This window comes from Notamacropus eugenii, chromosome 1 (genome assembly GCF_028372415.1).
Source record: "Notamacropus eugenii isolate mMacEug1 chromosome 1, mMacEug1.pri_v2, whole genome shotgun sequence".
Classification (NCBI taxonomy): domain Eukaryota; kingdom Metazoa; phylum Chordata; class Mammalia; order Diprotodontia; family Macropodidae; genus Notamacropus; species Notamacropus eugenii.
Genome location: NC_092872.1, coordinates 517,977,497 through 518,000,181, shown reverse-complemented (window position 1 = coordinate 518,000,181; position 22,685 = coordinate 517,977,497). Strand labels below are relative to the sequence as shown.

At 35.2% G+C, this 22,685-nt stretch overlaps 1 protein-coding gene across 1 annotated transcript in view; it reads left to right on the top strand.

The window, feature by feature from the left end:
- The window catches only part of CSE1L (chromosome segregation 1 like), a 57,622-nt gene that overhangs the window by 8,714 nt on the left and 26,223 nt on the right, over nucleotides 1-22,685 (top strand). Inside the window, exons 2-8 of the mRNA XM_072633596.1 lie at nucleotides 8,558-8,653; nucleotides 10,983-11,125; nucleotides 15,859-15,960; nucleotides 16,050-16,195; nucleotides 18,540-18,630; nucleotides 19,015-19,122; nucleotides 20,125-20,217. Coding sequence (XP_072489697.1) covers nucleotides 8,569-8,653; nucleotides 10,983-11,125; nucleotides 15,859-15,960; nucleotides 16,050-16,195; nucleotides 18,540-18,630; nucleotides 19,015-19,122; nucleotides 20,125-20,217 — 768 coding nt within the window. The 5' untranslated portion in view covers nucleotides 8,558-8,568. The remainder of the gene's footprint in view (nucleotides 1-8,557; nucleotides 8,654-10,982; nucleotides 11,126-15,858; nucleotides 15,961-16,049; nucleotides 16,196-18,539; nucleotides 18,631-19,014; nucleotides 19,123-20,124; nucleotides 20,218-22,685) is intronic.

Sequence of the window (22,685 nt, the reverse complement as noted above, 5' to 3'; positions counted from 1 at the left end):
TTTTCTTGCATCGCTCTTATTTCTCTTCCCAATTTTTCCTCCATTTCTCTTACTTGATTTTTCAAAATCCTTTATGAACTCTTCCATGACCTGAGACCATTGCATATTTATTTTGAAGGTTTTGGATGCAGAAATCTTGACTTTTATGTCTTTCCTTAATGGTATACATGGTTCTTCCTCATCGGAATGGATGTAAGAAAATACTTGTTCACCAAGAAAGTAACCTTCTGTAGTCTTATTTTTTTTTTCCCCTTTTCGGGCATTTTCCAGCCAGTTACTTGACTTTTGAGTCTTGTCAAGAGGAGGGTATAAGGTACGGACTTGTAAGTTTTCAGTTCCTCCAAGGTGGCAAAATCCTCTCCTGGCCTGCGCACTGATCTGGGAGCACGTTCTTCTGCCCAGGATCTGCTGGTAGAATTCCCTGTGCAGAACCTCCACCACACCAGAACTCCTCCTCTCCCCAGGGCCGCCACTCAGTGCTGAGATCCAGATCAGCAGCTCAGTTCCCTCAGAGTCTTTAGGTGAAGGCCTCCAAAAATCAATGCTGCTGCTCCAGTTGCTGCTGCTGGTGGGTCCAGACCAAGTTCCCTTTTCACGCAGGTGAAAGAGCTTTCTCACTGACCTTTGAAGCTGTCTTTGGCATTTATGGGTTGAGCAATCTGGGAACCACAGTTTCTGCCTGGGATTCCATCCCTTGAGGCTTGCTGGGATCTTGTCCCTTCTGAGTCACAGCCAAGGCTGGGCTGCGCTCTGCTCAGAGCCTGGTGCAACAGACTTTTCCTTTTGGTCTTCCCAGCTATGTTGGGCTGGAAATCTCTTTCACTGCCATTTTGTGGCTTGTGCTGCCCTAGAATTTGTTTAGAGTCATTTTTTACAGGCATTTTATGGGCTTTGAGGGAGAACTTTTACCCGTCTGTCCTTCTACTCCACCATCTTGGCTCCACCCTCAGCAGTCATTTTTTTTTATAAGATTCTGAGTTCTAAATTTTTCTTCCTCCTTATTTTCTTTCCCTTCTCCCTAAGACAGTAAGCAGTTTGATGAAGGTTATATATGTACACTTGTAAAACATTTCTGTATTAGTCATGTTGTAAAAGAAGTAACAGAAGGAAAAAAACTTCGAAAAAATAAAGTGAAAATAGTATACTTCAATCTGTATTCCGACTCCATCAATTCTTTCTTTAGATATGGATTATATTTTCCTCCATAAGTCTTTTGGAATTGTCTTGGATCATTGTATTGCTGAGAAGAGCTCAGTCAATTTTAATTGGTCGTTAAACATTGTTACTGTGTATGATGTTCTCCTGGTTCTGTTCACTTTACTTACCATCAGTTCATGTAAGTCTTTTCAGGTTTTTTTGAAATCTTCCTGCTCGTTATTTCTTGTAGTACAGTAGTATTTCATTACATTAATATACCACAACCTTAAGCCTGAAAGGGCTAGGGTCTCACATTGCATCCTGGGCCATGTCTAGTTGTCCTGATGAATATCATGCCACTGGACTCAGATGGCTCAGGAGAAGAAAATGAGGTTGGTGACCTTGCACAGCCCTCCCTCACTCAAATCAGTCAACTGCAAGTCATGTCATCATCTTGATGTCAAGGTCCACTTCGAGAATGAAGGACAAACATAAGACATCCCATTAGTTTCCAGTTCTTTGCCACCACAAAAAGAGCTGCTATTCCTGTTTTTATGATTTCTTTGGGTTACAAACCTAAGGGTATGCACAGTTTTATAGCCCTTTGAGTGTAGTTCCAAATTGTTCCCCAGAATGGTTGGATCAGTTCATAACTCTTAACAATGCATTAGTGTTCCAATTTTCCTGCACCATCTCCAACAGTTATTTTCCTGTTTTGTCATGTTAGCCAATCTGAGAAATTATAATTGTAATGACCTCAAAGAAAAATCTGAGAAGGCACCTTACCCCAATCTGTTTGGGATCCAGACCTAGATTGCTAGATCAAAAGATGTGCAGTTTGATTGCTCTTTGGGCATAGTTGCAAATTGCTCTCCAGAATGGTTGATTCAGTTCACAACTCCACCAACAATCTATTAGTGTCCCAATTTTCTCACATCTTCTCCAACATTTATCATTTTCCTTTGCTGTCATATTAGCCAGTCTGATAGGTGTGAGGTGGTACCTCAGAGTTGTTTTAATTTACATCTCTCTATTCAGTAGTGACATAGAGCATTTCTTCGTATGACTATAGCTTTGATTTCTTCATCTAAAGACTGCCCAACTTGTTATTTTCAAAACTATCCTGCTTGTCTATGTTTACTACTAATCTTCCTTTTATTCTTTTTTATGCGTTCAAAAAACTTCATGACCCCTTTTTTCTTTTCCATTTTGGGTATTGATAATCTAATCTACCTCTCCTTCACACCTCCTCCTCAGCACCCCCCACCCCATTGAAAGAAAGAAAAGGAAACCATTTTTAAAAATCAAATTGCATCATTAAATAAAACTAATCCTTATATTAGCCATGTCCAAAAGCATATCTCATTCTGTGCTGGGAATTCATCCTGTCACGATCAGAGGGTGGGCAGTATGTTTCATCAAAAGTCTTCTGGAATGAACTTAGTCATTACATTGATCAGAGTTCTTAGTTTTTTAGTTGTTTTTCTTTACAATGTTTTTGTGACTATATAAATTGTTGTGCTCATGTCCACTCTGCATCTGTCTATACAAGTTTTTCCAGGTTTGTCTGAAATTGTCCCTTTCATTATTTCTTATGGAGCAATAATATTCCATTACATTCATATGCCATAATCTGTTCATTCTTCCCTATTGATCCTTTCTTTAGTTTTTATTTCTTTGCCATTGCAAAAAGAATTACTATAAACATTTTTGTGCAAATGGACTCTTTCTCTGAACTCTTTGGAGCTTTAATTCCCAGTAGTATTATTGTTGGGTCAAAGGGCATAGTTCAGTGAATTTTGGTGTATAGTTCCAAAATACTTTTCAGAGTGGCTGGATCAATTCGCTGTTTGTCAACTTTGGATTATTGTGTTTATTTTTCTCAGTCTCTAAAAAAATTGACTTTTTCTTTTATTTTTTTTGTTAATCTAATGGTTGGAAGCTGGAATCTCAAAGTTATTTTTATTTTAATTTCTCTAATTGTCCGTTATTTGGAGCATTGTTTTCATTTGGCTCTTGGTTGCTTAATTTATTCTTTTGAGAACTGTTGGTTCCTAGCCTTTAGCCATTTATCTGTTGGGTAACGATAATTACTCTTCTATCTTTGACTCAGACATCTTAGATATCAGGGTGTGTCCTGTCCATCCCCGGCCCCTTTCAGCTTCCTTTTATGCCTTTCCCTTCCTTTAAGCATTCCATGTTAGAATGTATACTCCTTGAGGATAGGGACTACCTTTCTTTTTGTTTGTGTTTCCAACATTTAGTACAGTACCTGGTACACAGTGAATGCTTAATAAATTCTTGTTAACTGATGGATAAACCTATGGTAAAGATTTCCCAGTTAATTCTTTTCAAATCCTAACTATTAATTTTGTTTCTGCCCAGACCTTTTCAATTTTAGGGTCTCAAAACTGTCCATTTTATTTTCTATGATTCTTGTTTGGTCATGAACTTTCTCACTATAAGTGTTTCCTTCTTTGTTCCTCTAATTGTTTATGATTTGATTTTTTTATATCCAAGTCATGTATGCATTTGGAAGTTAACTTTGGTTTGTATAGTGAGATATTAATAAAACTAATTTCTGTCCAATTACTTTTCAGTTTTCCTGGCAGTTTTTGTTCAATTGTGAGTTCTTGCCCCAGTAGTTGTGGAGTCTTTGGGTTTATCAAACAGTATAGCACCATGTTTGTTTGCTTCTAATTTCTTGTGTAACTAATTTGTTCCACTGTAGACCTCTTTACTCTTTAACCAGTATCAGATTGTTTCTATTATCACTGCTTTGAAGTGTTATTGAGATCTGGTATTAGGCTTTCTTTCATTCTACTTTTTACTAGACTCAACACAGTGTCCAGTACTCAATAGATGCTTCATTAATATTTATTAATTTATTAATTTGATTTATTTCCCTTGAAATTCTTAAACTTTTATTCTTCCTGATGAATTAAGTTCCTCTGTTTTTCTGGTTCTGCCTTTGCTTTAAGCCTAAAATTGATAGGAGATTAAAAATGCTTCTGATTTCAGGTGTCATAAATGTTCATTATGTTTGTATAGTGCCTTAGTGTTTTCCAACTACCTTTATATAGGTTACCTCATTTAATCATGTTTAGATTAAATGTCATGTCATTCCGACTGTCTAGAGGGCAATCTTTCTTTTGGTGAGGTATCTCAAATGTATTAGGTGTGTCTTGTAGTGTTAAACAAATGAAAATTATTTTAAAAATAGAACTAAAGCCCATTTTATTGCTTCTTATAAAGATAGCCCTAGAAAATTTTGGGGAGTTCTTTTTGTTTAAAATGTTTAGTTTTTACTGATATCTTTTGTTTTTAACATTGCTTTCATTTTCATTTGTGTGATATATACATGCATCTTTTTCTCCTTTCTCTACCCATTGAGCTATCACTTGTAACAAAAAGAGGAGGGGAAAAAAACATTTCAGAAAAACTAATATGTCAGCCAAGTCTAACAGTATAGGCTGTATTCTATACCCATATTTCCTTATTTTTATGGACAAATTTGGTTGTTACAATCACGATGTTCAGTTTATTTCAGTTGTTCTTTCCAGTTCTGTTTTTGTGACTATTGTGAATGTAGTTTTCCTGGTTCTGTTTAATTCCTTCTGCATCAGTTCATATAAGTTGTTCCATTCTCCTCTGAATTCAGAGGCAGACATGATGAGACTAGAACCATAGGTGTGTAGTAGGTGTATCTATTAAACAAAAGAGCAGATTCAAGAACAGTTTCCTAGCACACCAAGATCTAACCCTGTCACATATCCACAGTGGTGTTTTTAAAGGTCCACTCGTAGGACTAGGTGAGAGGGTAATTGGAGGTGATTCTCTACCCTCTTACCCTCAAATTTAAACATCATAAAAGCCAGGAAGTTTCACCTCCCCAAAAATCCATCAGGCTCCCTTCTGTGAAATTCTTCTATATGATTAGTTTCACATAACAATACCTAGAGCCTTTGTTCCTTCTACAATTTTAGGCTCTTCTTCTAACACTGATTTGATGCTGCATGGTCTGTAAAAACTTCAAAGCTTTAAAAGTGCCCACCTGAAGCACAGGAAGTTCCTTGGCAGTGATGTAGAGGCATCACCATTCATTCAGTCTCCCACAGTGACAACCTCAGTATTATCCTGGACTTCTCATTTTATTGCACTCCACATAGCCAGTTATTTACCAATTTTCTTCATTACTACCTCAAACTCTCTTGCTTCTGTCCTTTTATCATCACTCACTCTATCATCCCTTGAATAGTTTTTGGTCCTAGTCACTCTTTCTAGTCTGGTAATTGGTTTCCCGGCCTCAGATCTCTCTTCCTATCCATTCTCCACACAGCCACCAAAGGGAAATTCCTAAGACATAGATCTAACCTTGTCACTTCCCCACTTAATGAGTTCCAGTGATTCCTTCTAGTATCGAATACAAATTTTTCTGGCATTTAAAGCCCTTCACAAACAGGCCCCAACTTAACCTTTCTACTCTTAGTAAATATTATTGTCTTCCCCTCATACTTTACAACTGAATTCCTTTGTGTTTCTCACACCTAACATTTATTCTATCTCCTGTCTATATGCCATTGTACTAGTGTTCTTCCATGCTTGGAATACACTCTTACTTCTACCTCTAGGTTTGGTTCCCTTCAAGGTTTTGCTCAGGTGCCACATTCTACATGGAAGCTTTCCGTATTTCCCCAATTGCTAGTCCCATGTACCTCCCCACTGACCTGGTATTTATTTTCTATATATTTATATATGTACATGTTGTCTCGAAAGTAAGCCCCTTGAGGAGAAAACCTTTAATTTTTGCCTTGGTAACTCCAGCACCTAAGAAATATTTGTTAATTGGTGGATTGGTTTAAATGTTCTGAAAAAGTAAATCTTTTTAACTTGGTCCAGAACAGAGATTCTTAAGCTTTTTCTGGCCTAGAACCACTTTGGCGGGACAAAGAACCTCCATGGAATCCAGTTCCCTACCTATTTTATTCTGTTACTACCAAAAGATTCTGTAGAACTTTTGATGAGTTACTAATTTTTAATCAATTATAAGCAAATTCTTTGATAATAGGGAAAAATATATAGAGAGATTGGTATTAGGTCATGTTAGAAAGAATCCTGGATGGGAAGTCAGAAGACTTGGGTTCTAGTCTTGTCTTTTTTCATACTGGCTTTGTGATGTTAGCTAAGACCTATTTCTTCCTCTGTAGTTCATGGTCCTCATTTGTTAAATGAAGATGCTGGATTGGAGGATTGCTCAGTTTCATTTCAGCTCAAAGACTGGATGACATTATGAACATGAATGTGAAAGGAGTATAGTTTCTGAATGATACTCTCTAATCAGTAGTGATTTAGAGCATCTTTTCATATGACTATAAATAGCTTTAATTTCTTCCTCTGAAAACTGCCTGTTCATATTCTTTGACCATTTAATCAATTTGAGAATGACTTGTATTCTTGTACATTTGACTCAGTTCTCTATATACTTCAGAAATGAGGCCTTTACATTTCTAGAATATATAGAAAACTGAGTCAAATGTACAGCAATACAAGTCATTCCCCAATTGATAAATGGTCGAAGGATATGAGCAGGCAGTTTTCAGAGGAAGAAATTAAAGATATCTATAGTCATATGAAAAGATGCTCTAAATCACTACTGATTAGAGAGATGCAAATCAAAACAACTCTGACGTACCACATCATACCTATTAGATTGGCAAACATGACAGAACAGGAAAATGATAAATGTTGGAGAGGATGTGGGAGAGTTGGAACATTAATTCATTGTTGGTGGAGCTGTGAGCTCATCCAACCATTCTGGAAAGCAATTTGGAACTATGCCCAAGGGGCTACAAAAATGTGCACAACCCTTTGACCCAGCAATATCACTTCTAGGACTGTATTCCCAAGAGATCATAAAAAGGGGAAAGGGTCCCACATGTACAAAACTATTTATAGCAGCACTCTTTGTAGTTGCCAAAAACTGGAAATCAAGGGGATGCCCATCAATTGGGGAATAGCTGGATAAATTATGGTATATGAATGTAATGGAGTACTATTGTGACATAAGAAATAATGAACAAGAAGACTTCAGAGAGGCCTGGAAGGACTTATATGATCTGATGCTGAACGAAAGGAGTAGAACCAGGAAAACTTTGTGCACAGCAATGACCACAGTGTGCGAGAGGTTTTCTGGTAGATTTGGAACTTTGTAACACCACAAGAACTTAAAAAAAATTCCCAATGGTCTTCTAAGGCAAAATGCTTTCCACACTCAGAGAAAGAACTATGGAATTCATTCGCAGTATGTAGCAGATCATTTGTGTGTGCATGTGCGTGCGTGCATGCATGTATTTATTTTAGTTCGTCTGCACAGCATGATTATAGTGAAAATGTATTCAATAGGAATGTATGTGTAGATCCTATATAGAATTGTATGCTCTCTTGGGGAGGGAGGGGGGTGTTGGGGGGTATGGGGGGGAAAAATCTAAGTTTTATGGTAGTGATTGTAAAACATTAAAAATAAAAATAAATTAAAAAAAAAAGAAATGAGATCTTTATCACAGATACTAGATGCAAAAATTCTTTCCCGTTGTAATTTTTATTATATTGATTCAGTCTACCCAGGAAAAATGAACATTTCTCCAATTATTTAAATCTATCTTTATTTCCATAAGCAGGATTTTGTAGTTGTATTTATAAAACTTTTATTTTGTATTCATACCACAAATATTTTACATGAAATTTCTATTCCTTCTTAGTTTTGTTCATAATATGCTGAAATGCTGATGATTTATCTGAATTTATTTTATATTCTGGTTATTTTAGGAAAAAACTTCAGAACTATTTAGTTTTGTATTGACCCCCAACTTCAGAATATCATCTACCACATAACATTTCCTTATTAATTGTTCTCCATGGTCTTTGAGAGAACCAACATAGTTATGCTGTCACCCTATTCTGCTTATCTCTATCTTTTGGGATTTAAATAAAATTTCTTTTTGCTCTTCTTTTTCTTCATCTGCTCTTTTCTTATGTTTTCCCACACCTTTCCTTATTCCGATATACTTTTGTTTTCATCTGTCAGGATAATCATTCTTACCTTAAAGTCCAACTCCTGGAGTTCCTTTCTTAATTAACTTATACCCCACACATAACAGGTTAATATATACGAGAAGGGATATATCATGTTCAAGTAGCCTGATGTGGTAGATTTGTCAGGGAACTGGGTTTTGAACATGGATCTGCTACTTTTCCCTTTGAAACTAACCTAAGTCACTTAATTTTGGGGGGGGTCTCATTTGTAAACTGAAAGGTTTGGACTTGACTTTTAAGATTTCTTTTGATTGTGAATGGATCTTCTTATTAATGAAATTATAGCACAATTACTTGATAAATTACTCATACTTCTTTTGTATTTTAGGTTCTGTTACAATGGAACTAAGTGATGCAAATTTGCAAACTCTAACAGAGTATTTAAAGAAAACACTTGATCCTGATCCTACTATCAGACGTCCAGGTAAAGTAATATGCTGAATTTTTTCCCCTAAAGAACAAATGGAAAAAGCACTTAATTCAATCCACTTCACTTTCGAGTGTCAGCCCAATATTGATTTTTCTTTCAGTCATTATTATTGAGTGAAGCCTGATTGTCTGCTTATTACCTTTAATTTTTATTTTCATTTTCAGTAGTTAATTTTTGATTGTAGGATCTTTGAATTGAAAAGATGTTAGGGTTAAATCTAAAACTGTGTCTTTATTAGTGGTGTTTTGCTCTTCTTGATTTTTTTTGATTCCTAGGTTAAAACTTGTCCATTTCAAGAATGGACAGAATGGCACAGAATGAATTTCTATTAACTTTAACTTAAAAGCAAGTTATTAAATTTCTGTTGAAGTGTGGGAATCAAATAGAATAGGGTTGCCAATTTCTAAGCTTGTATTGAATGTAATACACTTGTTTTAAGGCTCAAACTTTTTGAAAACAGTAATTGAATATTTCCTACTAAATTTATCTAATATCTATTAGAAATATTAGAAGTCCAAATAGTATAATCCATTTTACATAATATAATACAATAATACATAATTTGCTTTTCTTCCAACTTGCTTTTGAGGTTGTCCCTGGATTTATAAGGGAATTATTGATGTGTAGACTGGCTAGTTGGTGGCATATATAATAAAATTTAAGGCTTTGTAGTTTTTAAGAGGAGGAACATACCTGATGTATATTTTTAACTGTTAAATATTTATATGAGTACAATACACTAAAGCATTAGGTAATATTTTGCCCTAGTTAGGGAATTGTCTTATAGAAAATAAAGAATAGGAGTCAACTGATACTTCTCCACATAGAGAATTTATCCAGAATATTTTATAGGAACTGGATTTACATTCTAAGTGGTTTGGAGGAGAAAACACAGTGAAATCTCCAAATTTTCAATTGTTTTTACACTCTTCTTGAGTAATAAAAATGCTAAGATGAGAGAAATATATGTCACAACTCTTTTGGTGGTTTTGTAAAGGGGTGAAAAAAGTATCACATAAATTTCCTTGTGGGCATGTTCAAGGTAATGTATGAGGAAGGAAGTAATTGAAGTTGTAATCTGGCATTACTTGAAGTCTAGTACTTAGTGGGATTATCTGACCTGGTATACCCTTCCTATTTTTGATCATCATACCTGGAGAAAAATATAGTGAAAATTGAGAGGATGGAAAGAAGGGCATATTTAAATGAGCAGGAGGGGAAGATTCATTTAAGAAATGTAAGGGCAGTAGAAAGGTATGTATAAACCCTGAAAGAATTGAGACACATAAATTGATTTCTCAAAGGTCATTAATGTTTTAGATAAGAAAGAATACAGCCTTTTTAAAGCAAATCTTTGAATACTATAAAAAGAAAACCTTAAAATTTGGAAGATAGTAGAAATTAAAGAACGTGTTGCTTTACAGTATGGACAAGAAAAAAGAAATTAAGCAACTCTTTACTTCAAGTGAAGTGAAAAGATACAGATTCAAAAAGGATTTAGGTAAATTCATGGGTGATAAATGCAGTATTTTATATCTGGAAAGCAAATTAGAGACCATAGATTGCCAACATGGGGTAGCAGAAAGAATGTGGGACTAAAAGTCATAACTTGTATTCTAATCTCAGGTTGGTGACTAGACTACAGCTAGGTGTTCTAGGGCAGCCAGGTAGCTCAGTGAATGGAGTGCCAGGTCTGAAGTCAGGAAGAATAATCTTCCTGAGTTCAAATATGGCCACAGACATTGACTAGCTGTGTGAACCTGGGCAAATCATTTAACTCTATTTGCCTTAGTTTCCTCTTCTGAAAAGTGAGCTGGAGAAGGAAATGGCAAACCACTTTGGTATCTTTGCCAAGAAAACTCAAAAAAGTTGGACATAACTGAAACAACTCAACAAGTGTTCTAGTTCCAGCTTTGCAACTTATTTGCTTATGATTTTTACCAAAATTCCCTTTACTTTGCTTATTTTTCATCTCTAAAACTAGGATGAAAATATCTACCCCGTTGTGTTGCTTTAAGGATGAAAGGAGGTGATACATATTAAAATACATATGGTGTGGTCCATTCCCTTCATTTTATGCATGAGAAAAAATAGGGCCTAATAGATTTATCTTGAGTTACAAAGGAAAACTAGAATGGAGGCAATGCTCTTAACATTTGAAGTTTTTGGGTACCTTAAGAACACCTTAACATCTGAGCTAGGTGGGTTTAATTAGATTTTCTTAATTTTGAAATTTCTGTGTTTTTCATCTACTTAAAATGAAAGGATTTTGATATTTAATAAAGATTATTTGATGTTCCCTAAAAATGATATTATTTTACAGCTGAGAAATTTCTCGAGTCTGTTGAAGGAAATCAGAATTACCCGTTATTGCTTTTAACATTGCTGGAGAAGTCTCAAGATAATGTCATCAAAGTGTGTGCCTCAGTAACATTCAAGAACTATATCAAGAGGAACTGGAGAATTGTAGGTATTTTAGTAAATAGAATCTTAAAATTTTTATCTCTCCTGTAAGTATAAGACCTTTGCAAGCAATATTTACAGAGTACTAGTTGACACAAATTAAATAGAAACTTTTTTTGAACAACCCTCTGTTTCAAAGTCCTTTTTTTCCCTTATTGATTACTTGAGCAGTTTCCATAAATTTGCTTTCCTTGATAATGCTCTAAATTTTACATTTTTATTGATTTCTTCTTAATTTTTATTAATTTCAACTATCTTAGCTTCTTTGAAGTGATGTTTCTTTTAAAAAATTTTTTATTTATCATATTCTTTTTTTTAGGTAGACAACAATTTCTGCACTTTAGTTTTGAAGCTGTCTTTTTTTTCTCCTTAAACTTTTGTTCTGTGCAGTTTTAAAAATGTTTCTGTTAACCTTTTTCTTTTTTTTAGAGGTGTTGCTTATTTTTTATTTATTAATTTGCTTTCAGTTTTCTACAGTCACTTCCAAAAGTCTTAGATTTTCTCCCCCACCCTCCCTCCTATCACCCTGAGACAGCATCCAATCTTATATGGGTTCTACACACACATTTCTTATTAAACACATTTTCACATTAGTTATGTTGCATAGAAGACTTAAAATGAATTGGAGAAACCATGAGAAAAAACAAAATAAAACAAAACATAAGAGAAAATATTCTGTGATCCAATTCCATAGTTCTTTCTCTGGATGTGGAAGGCATTTTGCCTCAAGAGTCTTTTGAGAATGTGTTAGGTCCTTGCATTGCTGTGAAGGGCCAAGTCTGCCAGAAAAAGTCCTTGCACACTGTGGTTGTTGCTGTGTATAGTGTTCTCCTGGTTCTGCTCATTTCACTCAGCATCAGTTAGCATAAGTCCTTCTAGGCCTGTCTTTATAATATTGCTGTCCGTGTTTTAATTGCTGTCCTTATTCTGTTCAATTTACTCTATTTCATTTCAAATGACTTTTTGTCATTTCTCATGGTCCAACAATATTGTTACAGTCATATTCCTCAATTTGTTCAGCCATTTGTCTATGAGGCAATCTCAGGTAACTCTGTATTCTAGTTCTTTAAAAAAAATTTGGGGGGCCTTTTTGGATGCTTTAGGATAGGGAAGTTTATTTTGCTTCCCACTATTCCCTTCTAGGTATTATTCTGTCTGTTAATCCCTCCATTTCCATCTCGGATCCCCTATTTGTTTTTTCTTGAGTTTGATATATTTCTCTATCCAATTATGTTTCCAACACTTCTTTGTCCTTTTTATATAAGAATAAAGTTTGTTTGCCCACTCCTCTCCATCCCTTTCTCCCTACTCTTCTAATGCACCTCAAGTATGGGAAATATTAAGTTCTGCCCTCTTCACCTTTCTGCACTAGTGAATTCCTTTTACCCTCCCATCCCTTTCCTCTTTTCAAACTCCCTGAACAGAACCAATCTACCCCCAGAACCTCTGTTTTTCTTATTTAACACAACATTCTTTGGAGACATTGTGGTTCTAAAGAGATACTTTGTTTCTTTTCAGCCTATTATGAGTGTTGGCACTACATAGCATTCCAATCATCCAGCTCTGTCTGGGTCTGGAATTCCAAAAACTTGTCTTATAAAAGTCTTTGATTCCTTAGATTGGGATTAGAGTGAAACATTCATTTGGTTGGGTTTGGATTATGGTTTGAAATGAAGAAACTTCTACCACATTTTTAAACTTTTGTCTTCATTTCGTTACTGCACACAAGTGAGGTAAAGTTGGAAGGATGCAGACCTTATAAGCAAGTAAATGTTCAGGCAAGCATGCTGTTCTTTAATATCTTGACCAGCATTTTTTTATGGTACATCTATTGATACTGAAGTCTGAAAGAATGTAATGCCAAAGAAACCCACATCAGGTTAATGACGAAGAATGAAATGGAATGTTTTGCAACTATTACTTGAGCCCCAGTGGAGTTATTTTCTTTGACTGTTTGCTTCCCATTGTCATATTGTCTGGCTTCTTGCATGTGTAGCAACATCTTACTACTGTAGCACCAATTCTCCCTATGACATGTTTTCATGGTGCTATTTATTGCTGGTGGTAGACAGGCCCTTCTGGGATGCATTGCCCAGAAAATTAGTAATTTAAAAGTTAGTCAGTATGCTCTTATGGAGCTCGCAGTTTAATGAGGGGACACAGCTTGAAAGCAACCATTTATAGGTGTATATATAGCATAAATTGTAGCTGATCAATAGGGGGCCAGTACTAGAATTAAAAGAGATCAAGAAAAGTTTCTTGTACAAAATAGGGTTTTAGATGACACTTAGCCAGGGAAGCCAAGAGGTGGTGATGAAGAGGGACAGTATTCAGTGCGTGTGGAACAGCAAGTGAAAATGACCAGTCACTAGACTATAGAGTATGTGGGGGTGAGTAAGGTGTAAGAAAACTTTGAAGGTATGAAAGGGTCAGGGAAGGATCTTTTGAGTGCCAGAGAATTTTGTATTTGATCTTGATGGTGATAGGGGGCCACCAGAGTTTATTGAATTGAGTGAAATGGTTTAAAGTGTGCTTTAGTAAGATTTTACAGCCCAGTGGAGGATATAATGGAATGAGGTGAGATAAGGTAGAGAGAACAGCCAGCACTCTGTTGTAATAATGCAGGCATGAGCTGATAAGATCCTCTTCCAGGGTGGTATTTGTGTCATAGGGGAGAAGAGATTATGTAGGAGAGATGCTGTGAAGGTAGAAATGAGATGACTTGGCAAGAGATTGGATATAGGGATTGAAAGAGAGTAAAGTGTGGAGGTGGACACCTAAGTTGTGAGTGCAGGGGACTTGGAGGGTGGTAGTGGTGCCCTCAACAATAATAGGGAAGTTCTGAAGGAGGCAGACTTTTGGGGGAAAGATCACAAGTTCAGTTTTGGACATGTTCAATTTAAGATGATTAGAGGACATCCATTTTGAGATGGATGGAAATGTGAAAGGTCAGAAATGAGTTTGGTGTCAGATAGGTGGATCTGAGAACCATGAGCATAGACATGACACTTGAAACTACACTGAGATCACCAAGTGAAATAGTTTAGAGGGAGAAGGACAGAGCCTTGTGGGATCTCCACAAGTGAGCATGACCTGTATCAATATTTAGTAAAGGAACTGAGAGGGAGGGGTCAGACAGGTAGGAGAACCAGGAGAGAGTGGTGTCACCAAAACCTTGAAGTAGGAGATTTTATCAATGAGAAAAGGGTGATTGATAATATCTAAAGCTACTGAGAGGTCAGGAAGGATGAGGATTGAGAAAAGGCCATTAGATTTTGCAATTAAGAGATCAATGAAAACTTTGGAGAGCATAGTTTCAGTTGGATGGTGAGGTTAGAAGACTGTAGAGTTAACAAGGGGAAATGAGAGGAGAGGAAGTAGAGATAGTTATTGTACATGGCCTTCTCAAGTGAAGAGTGTAATAGGGGAGGAGAGATAATGGATCACATTAGATAATATTTAAGGATGGGGGACACCTGGGTGTGTTTGTAGGCAGTAGGAAAGGAGTTAGTAGACAATGAGAGATTGAAGAGAAGTGAGAAGATGGAATAATGGAGGGGGCAGCCTGCTGAACAAAAGATAGGAAGGAATGAGACCACTTGTGCATGTAAAAGCAAGTAGAAAGGCTGCCTGATTATATTAGGTGGAGAGATAAGGATATAAGGCATCTGAGTGATGTGAGATGAGGAGGAGGAGAGAAGAGGGCAAATGGTTTAAAAACAATTTTTTTTCCATGAAAATATGAGGCAAGGTTCTTAGCTTAGAGGATGGGGGGAGGGAGAGCCTTGGAAAGTTGGAGAAGAGATGAAAAAATTTGTTAAATAGAATGGTGAGTTAATTAGGGAGGTGTAAAAGGATTGCCTTGCTATAATAAGGACCCTGTTGACGTTATGTAAAGAAAATTTGCAGTGGACTCATTCTTCATGACTTTCTAATTTTTTTCCTAGTTTCATTCAGCTGTATATATGTAGGAGCAAAGGCAGCAGATGGTGGAAGTGATCTGATCCCAGAATGAGAATTGATGGGGCAAGAATGGCAATATGATAAGGGGATCAGGGACTCAAGAAGAAGGCAGTGTAAATTAAACTTATTTACCAAAGAGTCAGGATGAGGAGAGTACGGCTAATCGAAAGGTATTGTTGGCATGGGAAAGAACTGGGAGTTTCAGGGATTGGAGGTTATGGTGAAGCCACCAGGTTGCAAGACTGAAAGAGAGGTAGAATGACAGTAGATTGTCATCAGATAAGGGAATTTCAGAGTTTGTGAACCCAGAAATGATGTATTTGTGGGTGACGACAAAATCAAGGGTATGACCATATGTGACTAAGATAGGATGGAGAAGGAAGAGATTTGAAGTGAATAAATTGATGAACTGTGAGAGGTATGAGCATGTTCGAGAGAGTATCCTTTTGTATGTGGAAGTCCCCTGTTATGAGGGCTGGAGTTGGAAGGGAGAAAAAAGACTGTGAGCCAGGTACTGAACTTGAAGAAAGAACAGTATCCTAGAGGTCAGTAACACTGTCAGGATTCTGATTTAGGGTGGTGTGTGTAGATTGTATGGACCTCAAGGGAAGAGATCAGTGAATGATGCAGGTAGAAGGGAAATCTAGAAATGGTAATGGGTAGCAAGGAGTTTTCAAACTTCTCCACCTTACTGAGAAAAATTAATTATATTTTGTCCAAGAACTTAGAAGAGAGTGTATGATCATTTTTTGTTATCAAAACTTTACTTTTAGATTGAGGATGAACCAAACAAAATTTGTGACGCAGATCGGATAGCCATTAAAGCCAATATAGTGCACTTGATGCTTAGCAGTCCTGAACAGATTCAGAAACAGGTAATATGGGATCATATAATGTTTTATTATCTTTTTAGACTGTTTTTATCAAGCTTTCACCCAATTGAATTATTTCTTTTTGTTTCTAGCTGAGTGATGCAATTAGTATCATTGGCCGAGAAGATTTTCCTCAAAAATGGCCTGACTTACTGACAGAAATGGTCAATCGTTTTCAGAGTGGAGATTTCCATGTTATCAATGGTGTTCTTCGCACAGCACATTCATTATTTAAGAGGTATGGGGTTTATGTGTGGGTGTATGTATACAGAAAGCATGAATTCAGATATTTTAAGGATCCAAATGCTTATTCAGTTCTGCTTTTCAAATATATTTACATCTTTATTGTACTTGTGCGTGATAGTTGCTTAGTAAATGTTTATTGGATTGCAGTTTATTTTTGTGATTGCTGGTTTTTATATTTAAAGCTCAATTACTGACTCTTTAATAAAACAAGCACTTTTTTTTAATTCAGTTTTATTTTCTTCCTCACATTCTCTCTTCCTCACCTACTTTTCCCATTGAGAAGGTAAGAAAAACAGCCCATTGCAAACATAAACAGTCAAGCACAACAAATTCCCTTTTTGGCTGTGTCCAAAAACATGCCCTTGAATCTTATCTCTCTAGAGATAGGTTGTTTCATCATGAATCCTCTGGAATTATGGTTGATCATTGTGTTTTTAGAGTTCTTAAATCTTTTAAGTCTTTTGACTTATAAAATATTGTTGTTATTGTCAGAATTGTTTTCCTGATTCTATTCATTCTATCATATTCATATGTCATAATTTGTTCAGCCTTTCTCCTAATTGATGGGCATCCCCTCAGTTTGCAGTTTTTTTACTATCTTAGAAAGAGAACTGCTATAAATATTTTTATAGATAGGCTTTTTTTCTTTTTCTCTGGGGTATAGCCCAACTAGTGTTATTGCTGTGTCAAAAAGCATAAACACTTTAGTATTTTTCATAATGATTGGACCAGTTCTCATTTCCACCAGCAGTTTATTATTAAACCTGTTTCTCAGAACCCCACCAGCATTTGTCATTTTTCTTTTTTATCAACTCTGATGAACGTGGGATGGTATGTTAGATTTGTTTTGTTATTTATCTGTTAATCAGTAGTGATTTAGAACATTTTTGCATATCACTATTGGTACCTTAAATTTTTTTCTTCTGAAAATTGCCTTTTGATCACTTGTCAGTTGAGGGGTGGTTCTTATTAAAGAAATCTGCAAATACTTTCCCAGTTTCCTGCTTGTCTTCTAATTTTTTAGCTGTATTGATTTTGCTTATACAAAAAAGTTTTACATTTTATGTAATAAAAGTTGTCCATTTTGCCTCTTGTTGACCCTCTCTCTTGTTTGTTTCAAAATTCTTCAGTCATAGATTTGGTAATTTTTCCCATGCTTTTCTAGTTTGTTTATGAAGTCCCTCTTTATTTCTAAATCATGTACCCATTTGGAGCTTTTCTTGATATACAGTGAAGGGATTTATGTCTGTCTAGTGTTTACTAGGTTGCTTTCCGGTTTTCCTAACAGTTTTTGTCAAATAGTGAGTTTCTTGTCCTAATAACTTGAATCTTTAGGTTTATCAAAGTCTAATCTACTGTGGCAAGAAAGATTTTTTTTCATGTTTATATATATTTGCGTATATATATATATGTGTATACATATATACATATACACACACATGTATCTGTTTCTCAGTTTTGATACATCATACATGTTGTTCCCCTAAATTCTCCTGTGTGTCATTTATGTTTTCTTATAAATATGTAAAATCTCTCCTATATTTTACTATGTAATGTTTTCAAAATAATTCATTTGAAAATCATTTTTGAAGTTCTTAGTAGATGCCAGACACTCCTCAGTGAATTCCATACTAAGTTAAATCTCATTTGTTTTGTGATATCATAACATAAATGACCCTGTCCAGACTTATGAAAAATGGGAAAAATTTGTCTCATCAATTTTATAGAAATGCAGCATATAATTTCTTAAATTAGCAAACATCTAAATAGAGATGATGAAAATATGAAATTTTAGGAAAGCAAAAAAGGTATTAGTGCTGAGGAAATGACAAAAATTAGGAGAGGACTTGTCTCCTCATGGAGCTTACAGTCTAAAATGATACATGTACAAATTTTTGATCCTGTACAATAACATATTTACTAATATATTTTGTAATAGTTAATTTTATTATCTAGTACCTTAAAGTTTACAAAACATTTTATATACATTAACTCAGTTTAACCTCACAACATTTCCAATTTACAGATGGGATGACAGTCTCAAGGAGGTTAAATGATTTGCCCGTATCTCCCGTATTTAAAGTACCTGTAATGTAATTACCATATAGCAGTCCATATTTGCATGTAGAAAATAATAGCAAAACAACCAAAAACGGGAAGAAAATAATAATAGCTTGAGAAAGCATTAGGAAAAGGAACTAGTGAAAGAGACAGTCATATAGGTAGGGAAGGTATATATCATGAAGCCATACTTGAGGAGAATGTGGAGAAGGGTTGATCATCAATGTCAAGTGCTAAAACAATTTAAATAGAATGGCCATTTATTTATTTCCTAGATATCGCCACGAATTTAAGTCAAACGAGTTATGGACTGAAATTAAACTTGTTTTAGATGCCTTTGCACTACCTTTGACAAATCTTTTCAAGGTATGGATGAGAATTTTAAGTTAAATGAGTTTGTTCAAATTTTAAAAATCAAATTTATGGAATTTTATTGAAAGCTTGTTTTGGCAAAGTATTTGGCGTTTTATTTTAACTTAAAAACATTTTCCTGATGTAATTTGATTTTTGTTTAATATGAGCTAGTTACAGAAAAGAGATGTTAATTCAGAAAAAATAATGTATTTTAAGAAGATCGTTTGCTTTTATGCTGACTCTTTGTCTAGGTTAAGAACTGTAAATAGAACCAGCCTGGTAGTTGACTGCATTATGCAAATAAAAGGCTTTTATTTATATTATAGAGCAATGAATCTATGACTGAGACTGCGTGTGCTTTACTGGTTATATACCTAAACTTCTTTCTGTTTTAAGGCTACTATTGAACTCTGCAGCACCCATGCAAATGATGCAGCTGCTTTGAAAGTTCTTTTTTCCTCTTTAATTTTGATTGCAAAGCTGTTCTACAGTTTAAACTTTCAGGTAAGCTTCATCTTAATTCTTACTTACTTTTCTCTTATAAGATATAAAAAATACTTGGATCTTAATTATTTTATTAAGGAAGTTTAGCATCTTCCTCCCATTCTCATTTAGTTATTTCGGTAGTCACAGAATTCTGTATAAGAAAGACTTTCAGTATATCAAAAATTTATGATTTTCTCTCTGGAAGCTTCTTTCACCCAGTCAGTTTGCTTTAGTAGATGGCCTAATTAATTGCTTTGACCAAAGTTTTCATTGCTCAGTAGCTAACCTTTAAGTGCTTAGTCTCATCTGCTGTAGTTAGATAATAGTCTGTCCTTGGGTTTATACTGGAAGTTTTCCTGTTTTGATAGGACCTGCCAGAGCATAACCTTCAGGAACCAAGCACTCAATATTTCTCTCTCTGTCACAATGAGACATCAGAGGAAGACTGCAGATCTTTTTCCCCTTATGTATAAAATATGAGACATTGTACCTTTTCCTGTTTTGAAATATGTATTTGAGGAGATCATGTTAAATTCCTTAATTCAAGAATTATTTCAGCACTTGTTATAGGTACTGTATATTAAATGGTACTTGATTTTGAAAGTGATAAGAGAAAAACAATGGTAGCTCTTTAATTTGTATGAATCCTGTATATAGAAAATACTCTTAATACAAATGGTAAATGGAGAGGTAAGGAGTGCTATAGGACCTTAGAGTACAAAATCACTTTAGCTTTGTTGGGACGCCACAGGGTTCAGAGAAGGTGTGGAAAATGGCACTGGAAAGGCAAGGTGAATTGTAAACACTTCAGTTTCCTGATCATAGAGTACTCACAGGGATTTAGTGTGAGAAAAGGTAAGTTGGAGGAACTAGATTTTAGGGATCCTTGACTGCCAGTCTAAGGAGTTTGGAATTTAGTAAAAATGTACTAAGGAACATAAAAATTGGAGGACTTATAAAAATTAGCATAATGCTTCACTTTAATGAAATTTCTTTGGCCACCATCTATTAATTTTTTAGGACCTACCAGAATTTTTTGAAGATAATATGGAAACATGGATGAATAATTTCCATAACCTCTTAACTTTGGATAATAAGCTGCTACAAACTGATGTAAGTATTATATAAGGTATACTCTTAATTTAGTCATTTCAGTCTTGTCTGACTCTTTGTGACCCCACTTGGGGTTTTCTTGGCAAAGATACTAGAATGGTTTGCTATTTCTTTCTCCAGCACATTTTACAGATGGGGAAACTGAGGCAAATTGGGTTAAATCCAGGATCACACAGCTAGTAAGTGTCTTGAGTATCTGGGATCAGATTTAAACTTGGAGGGTTGAGTCTTCCAGACTTCAGGCTCAGAACTCTGTCCACTCTACTAGCTGGCTGCCCGTAAAGCATACTAGTTGTCTTTTATTTTACCTTCGACATTGACTGTTTATTGGTATTATTCCAGGAGACTGGCTTGATATAAAACACTAGAAAATGCTGTAAAAGGTGGTTGAGTATATCTGGGGTTCACTTTCCCATAAATGTACTTTTAATACTCCTGTGTAAATGAGACCATATAAGACAAGAGTATTCAGACATTTCAGATATTAATATGTTTCAATTGATTCTACCATAAGTTCTGTCTTTAATTTTCCTAATCTCCTTAATTATTTTCAATCTGCAAATTTACAAATCCTTCCTCATTTCTGTCTCTTAGAATCCCTACTTTCCTTGAAAGCTGCAGTGCCAACTTCTCCTTTCCTGATCCCCACTGCTGTTAGTAACTCTTGTGTCTCCCCCCCCATGAATCTCAATAACAAAAATTTATTTTGTATATATTTACATCTATATCTTCCAACAGAATGTTACAAACCTTGAGGGCAGGGACTCTTTTTTTCATTGTATCTCCAGCGCTTGACTTACAGTAGGCACGCAGTAGCTACTTGTTGATGGATAAGAACATCAGATCCCTGAATTTTGTAGTTGCTTGATTTAACAGTTTGAGAAAAGTTAATGAGATAAAGTTAATGAGATTATAGTTAATGAGATATATAGTCAGACAAATAGAATTCAAATCTTGACTGTGTTACTGCTAATGTGATATTGGACAAATCATTTTACTACTCAGAGACTTTGTCTCCTCATCAGTAAAATGAAGGCTTTGGATTTTAGATGATTTATAAAATCACTTCTGGCTCTAAATCTTGTTATGCTGATTGATTAGTCACACTGTGAAAATTCTAAAGTATGCAAAGTAGCTTGTTATTTGAAAAACTGATATTTAGTAGTACAATAATAATTTTATTTCCAAATTGGGAATGAAGGAAAATAGCAAGTACATAAGAAGTGTCTGATCTGAAAAGTAAATTTCTGATCTGTAATTTGAAAAAATAAGCACACACTTTATGAGGTTTTAAAATTGTCTTATTTTTCCCCTCCAGAATCTCAGTATTAATCTGCATTACCCATTTGATAATACATTATACCTTCTTTGTCCTCTTGTATTATTACAAGATATTGTAATCTGTTCTTTAACTAGCATAGTTTTTCATTTGATGTTGATCCTTTATCTCCCCATTATTCTATAACCTGTTTAAGGGGTCATATATTTTATTGTCCCCATAGGGACTTTGCAGTGTGCTATTTATAATAGATTCTCAGTATTTGTTAATTAATTGATTTATGTTGGAGGTTATTATGTGGTAATTTTATATTGGAGGCAACTTGGCATCTGATTAGAGGTCTGTAGTTAGAGTCAGGAAGATCTGTCTTTAAATCCTCCCTCTGACACTTAGCCAGCTGTTTGATCCTGAGCAAATTATTTCACCTCTGTGTTCTCAGGAAGTTCTGTAGGACTTACAGAGCCAGTTGCTGAAAGGTTTTGGTTCAGGAAGGTGTTCCTATACGACGCACTATACTGACAAATACGTGCTGTTAGGTTGCTACTGTTTTCACATTAACATGAAGAAACGTCTTTATCAAATTCATTGGAATATTTGATTAAAAAAAGCATTCAAACCATGTTTTTTAACTAACAACGTATTGCAAGTTCTAAAGTAATACAATTTGTTACTTTAGCTTCCAGGTTCTCTGTAAAATGTCTTATTTTATCTCATTTTAATGTCCAGATATTTTCTGTTTAAAACTTTTAAGGCAGAGAGTATTCTGAGAGCATGATTCAGCAACATCCCTTAAATATAATTTTAAATAAGTGTAAAACTGAAAATATTTCATCATTTACTGCCCCAGATGGTTGATTGAGCAAATGAATCTTCATGTTTTTCACCAGGGGTGGGAAATGTGTGGCTTCTAGGGCACATCACGGCCTTCTTGGTCCTTGGCTGTGGCCCTTTGACTGAATCCAAACTTCACAGAATAAATCCCCTTAAGTTTAGTTCAAAGGGCTGCACTTGAGAATCTAGAGGGCCACATGTGGCCTTGTGGCCACAGGTTACCCACTCTTGTATTATACTAATTCTTTGGATAGTAAAATTTAGAGAACTTGATCCTTAGTAGCTTGAGTTTTTGAGTCTTCAGTTTTGTTTTCTAAATTCATGGTGTAGTGTACTTGAGTTTTCAGTTTTCTTTTAT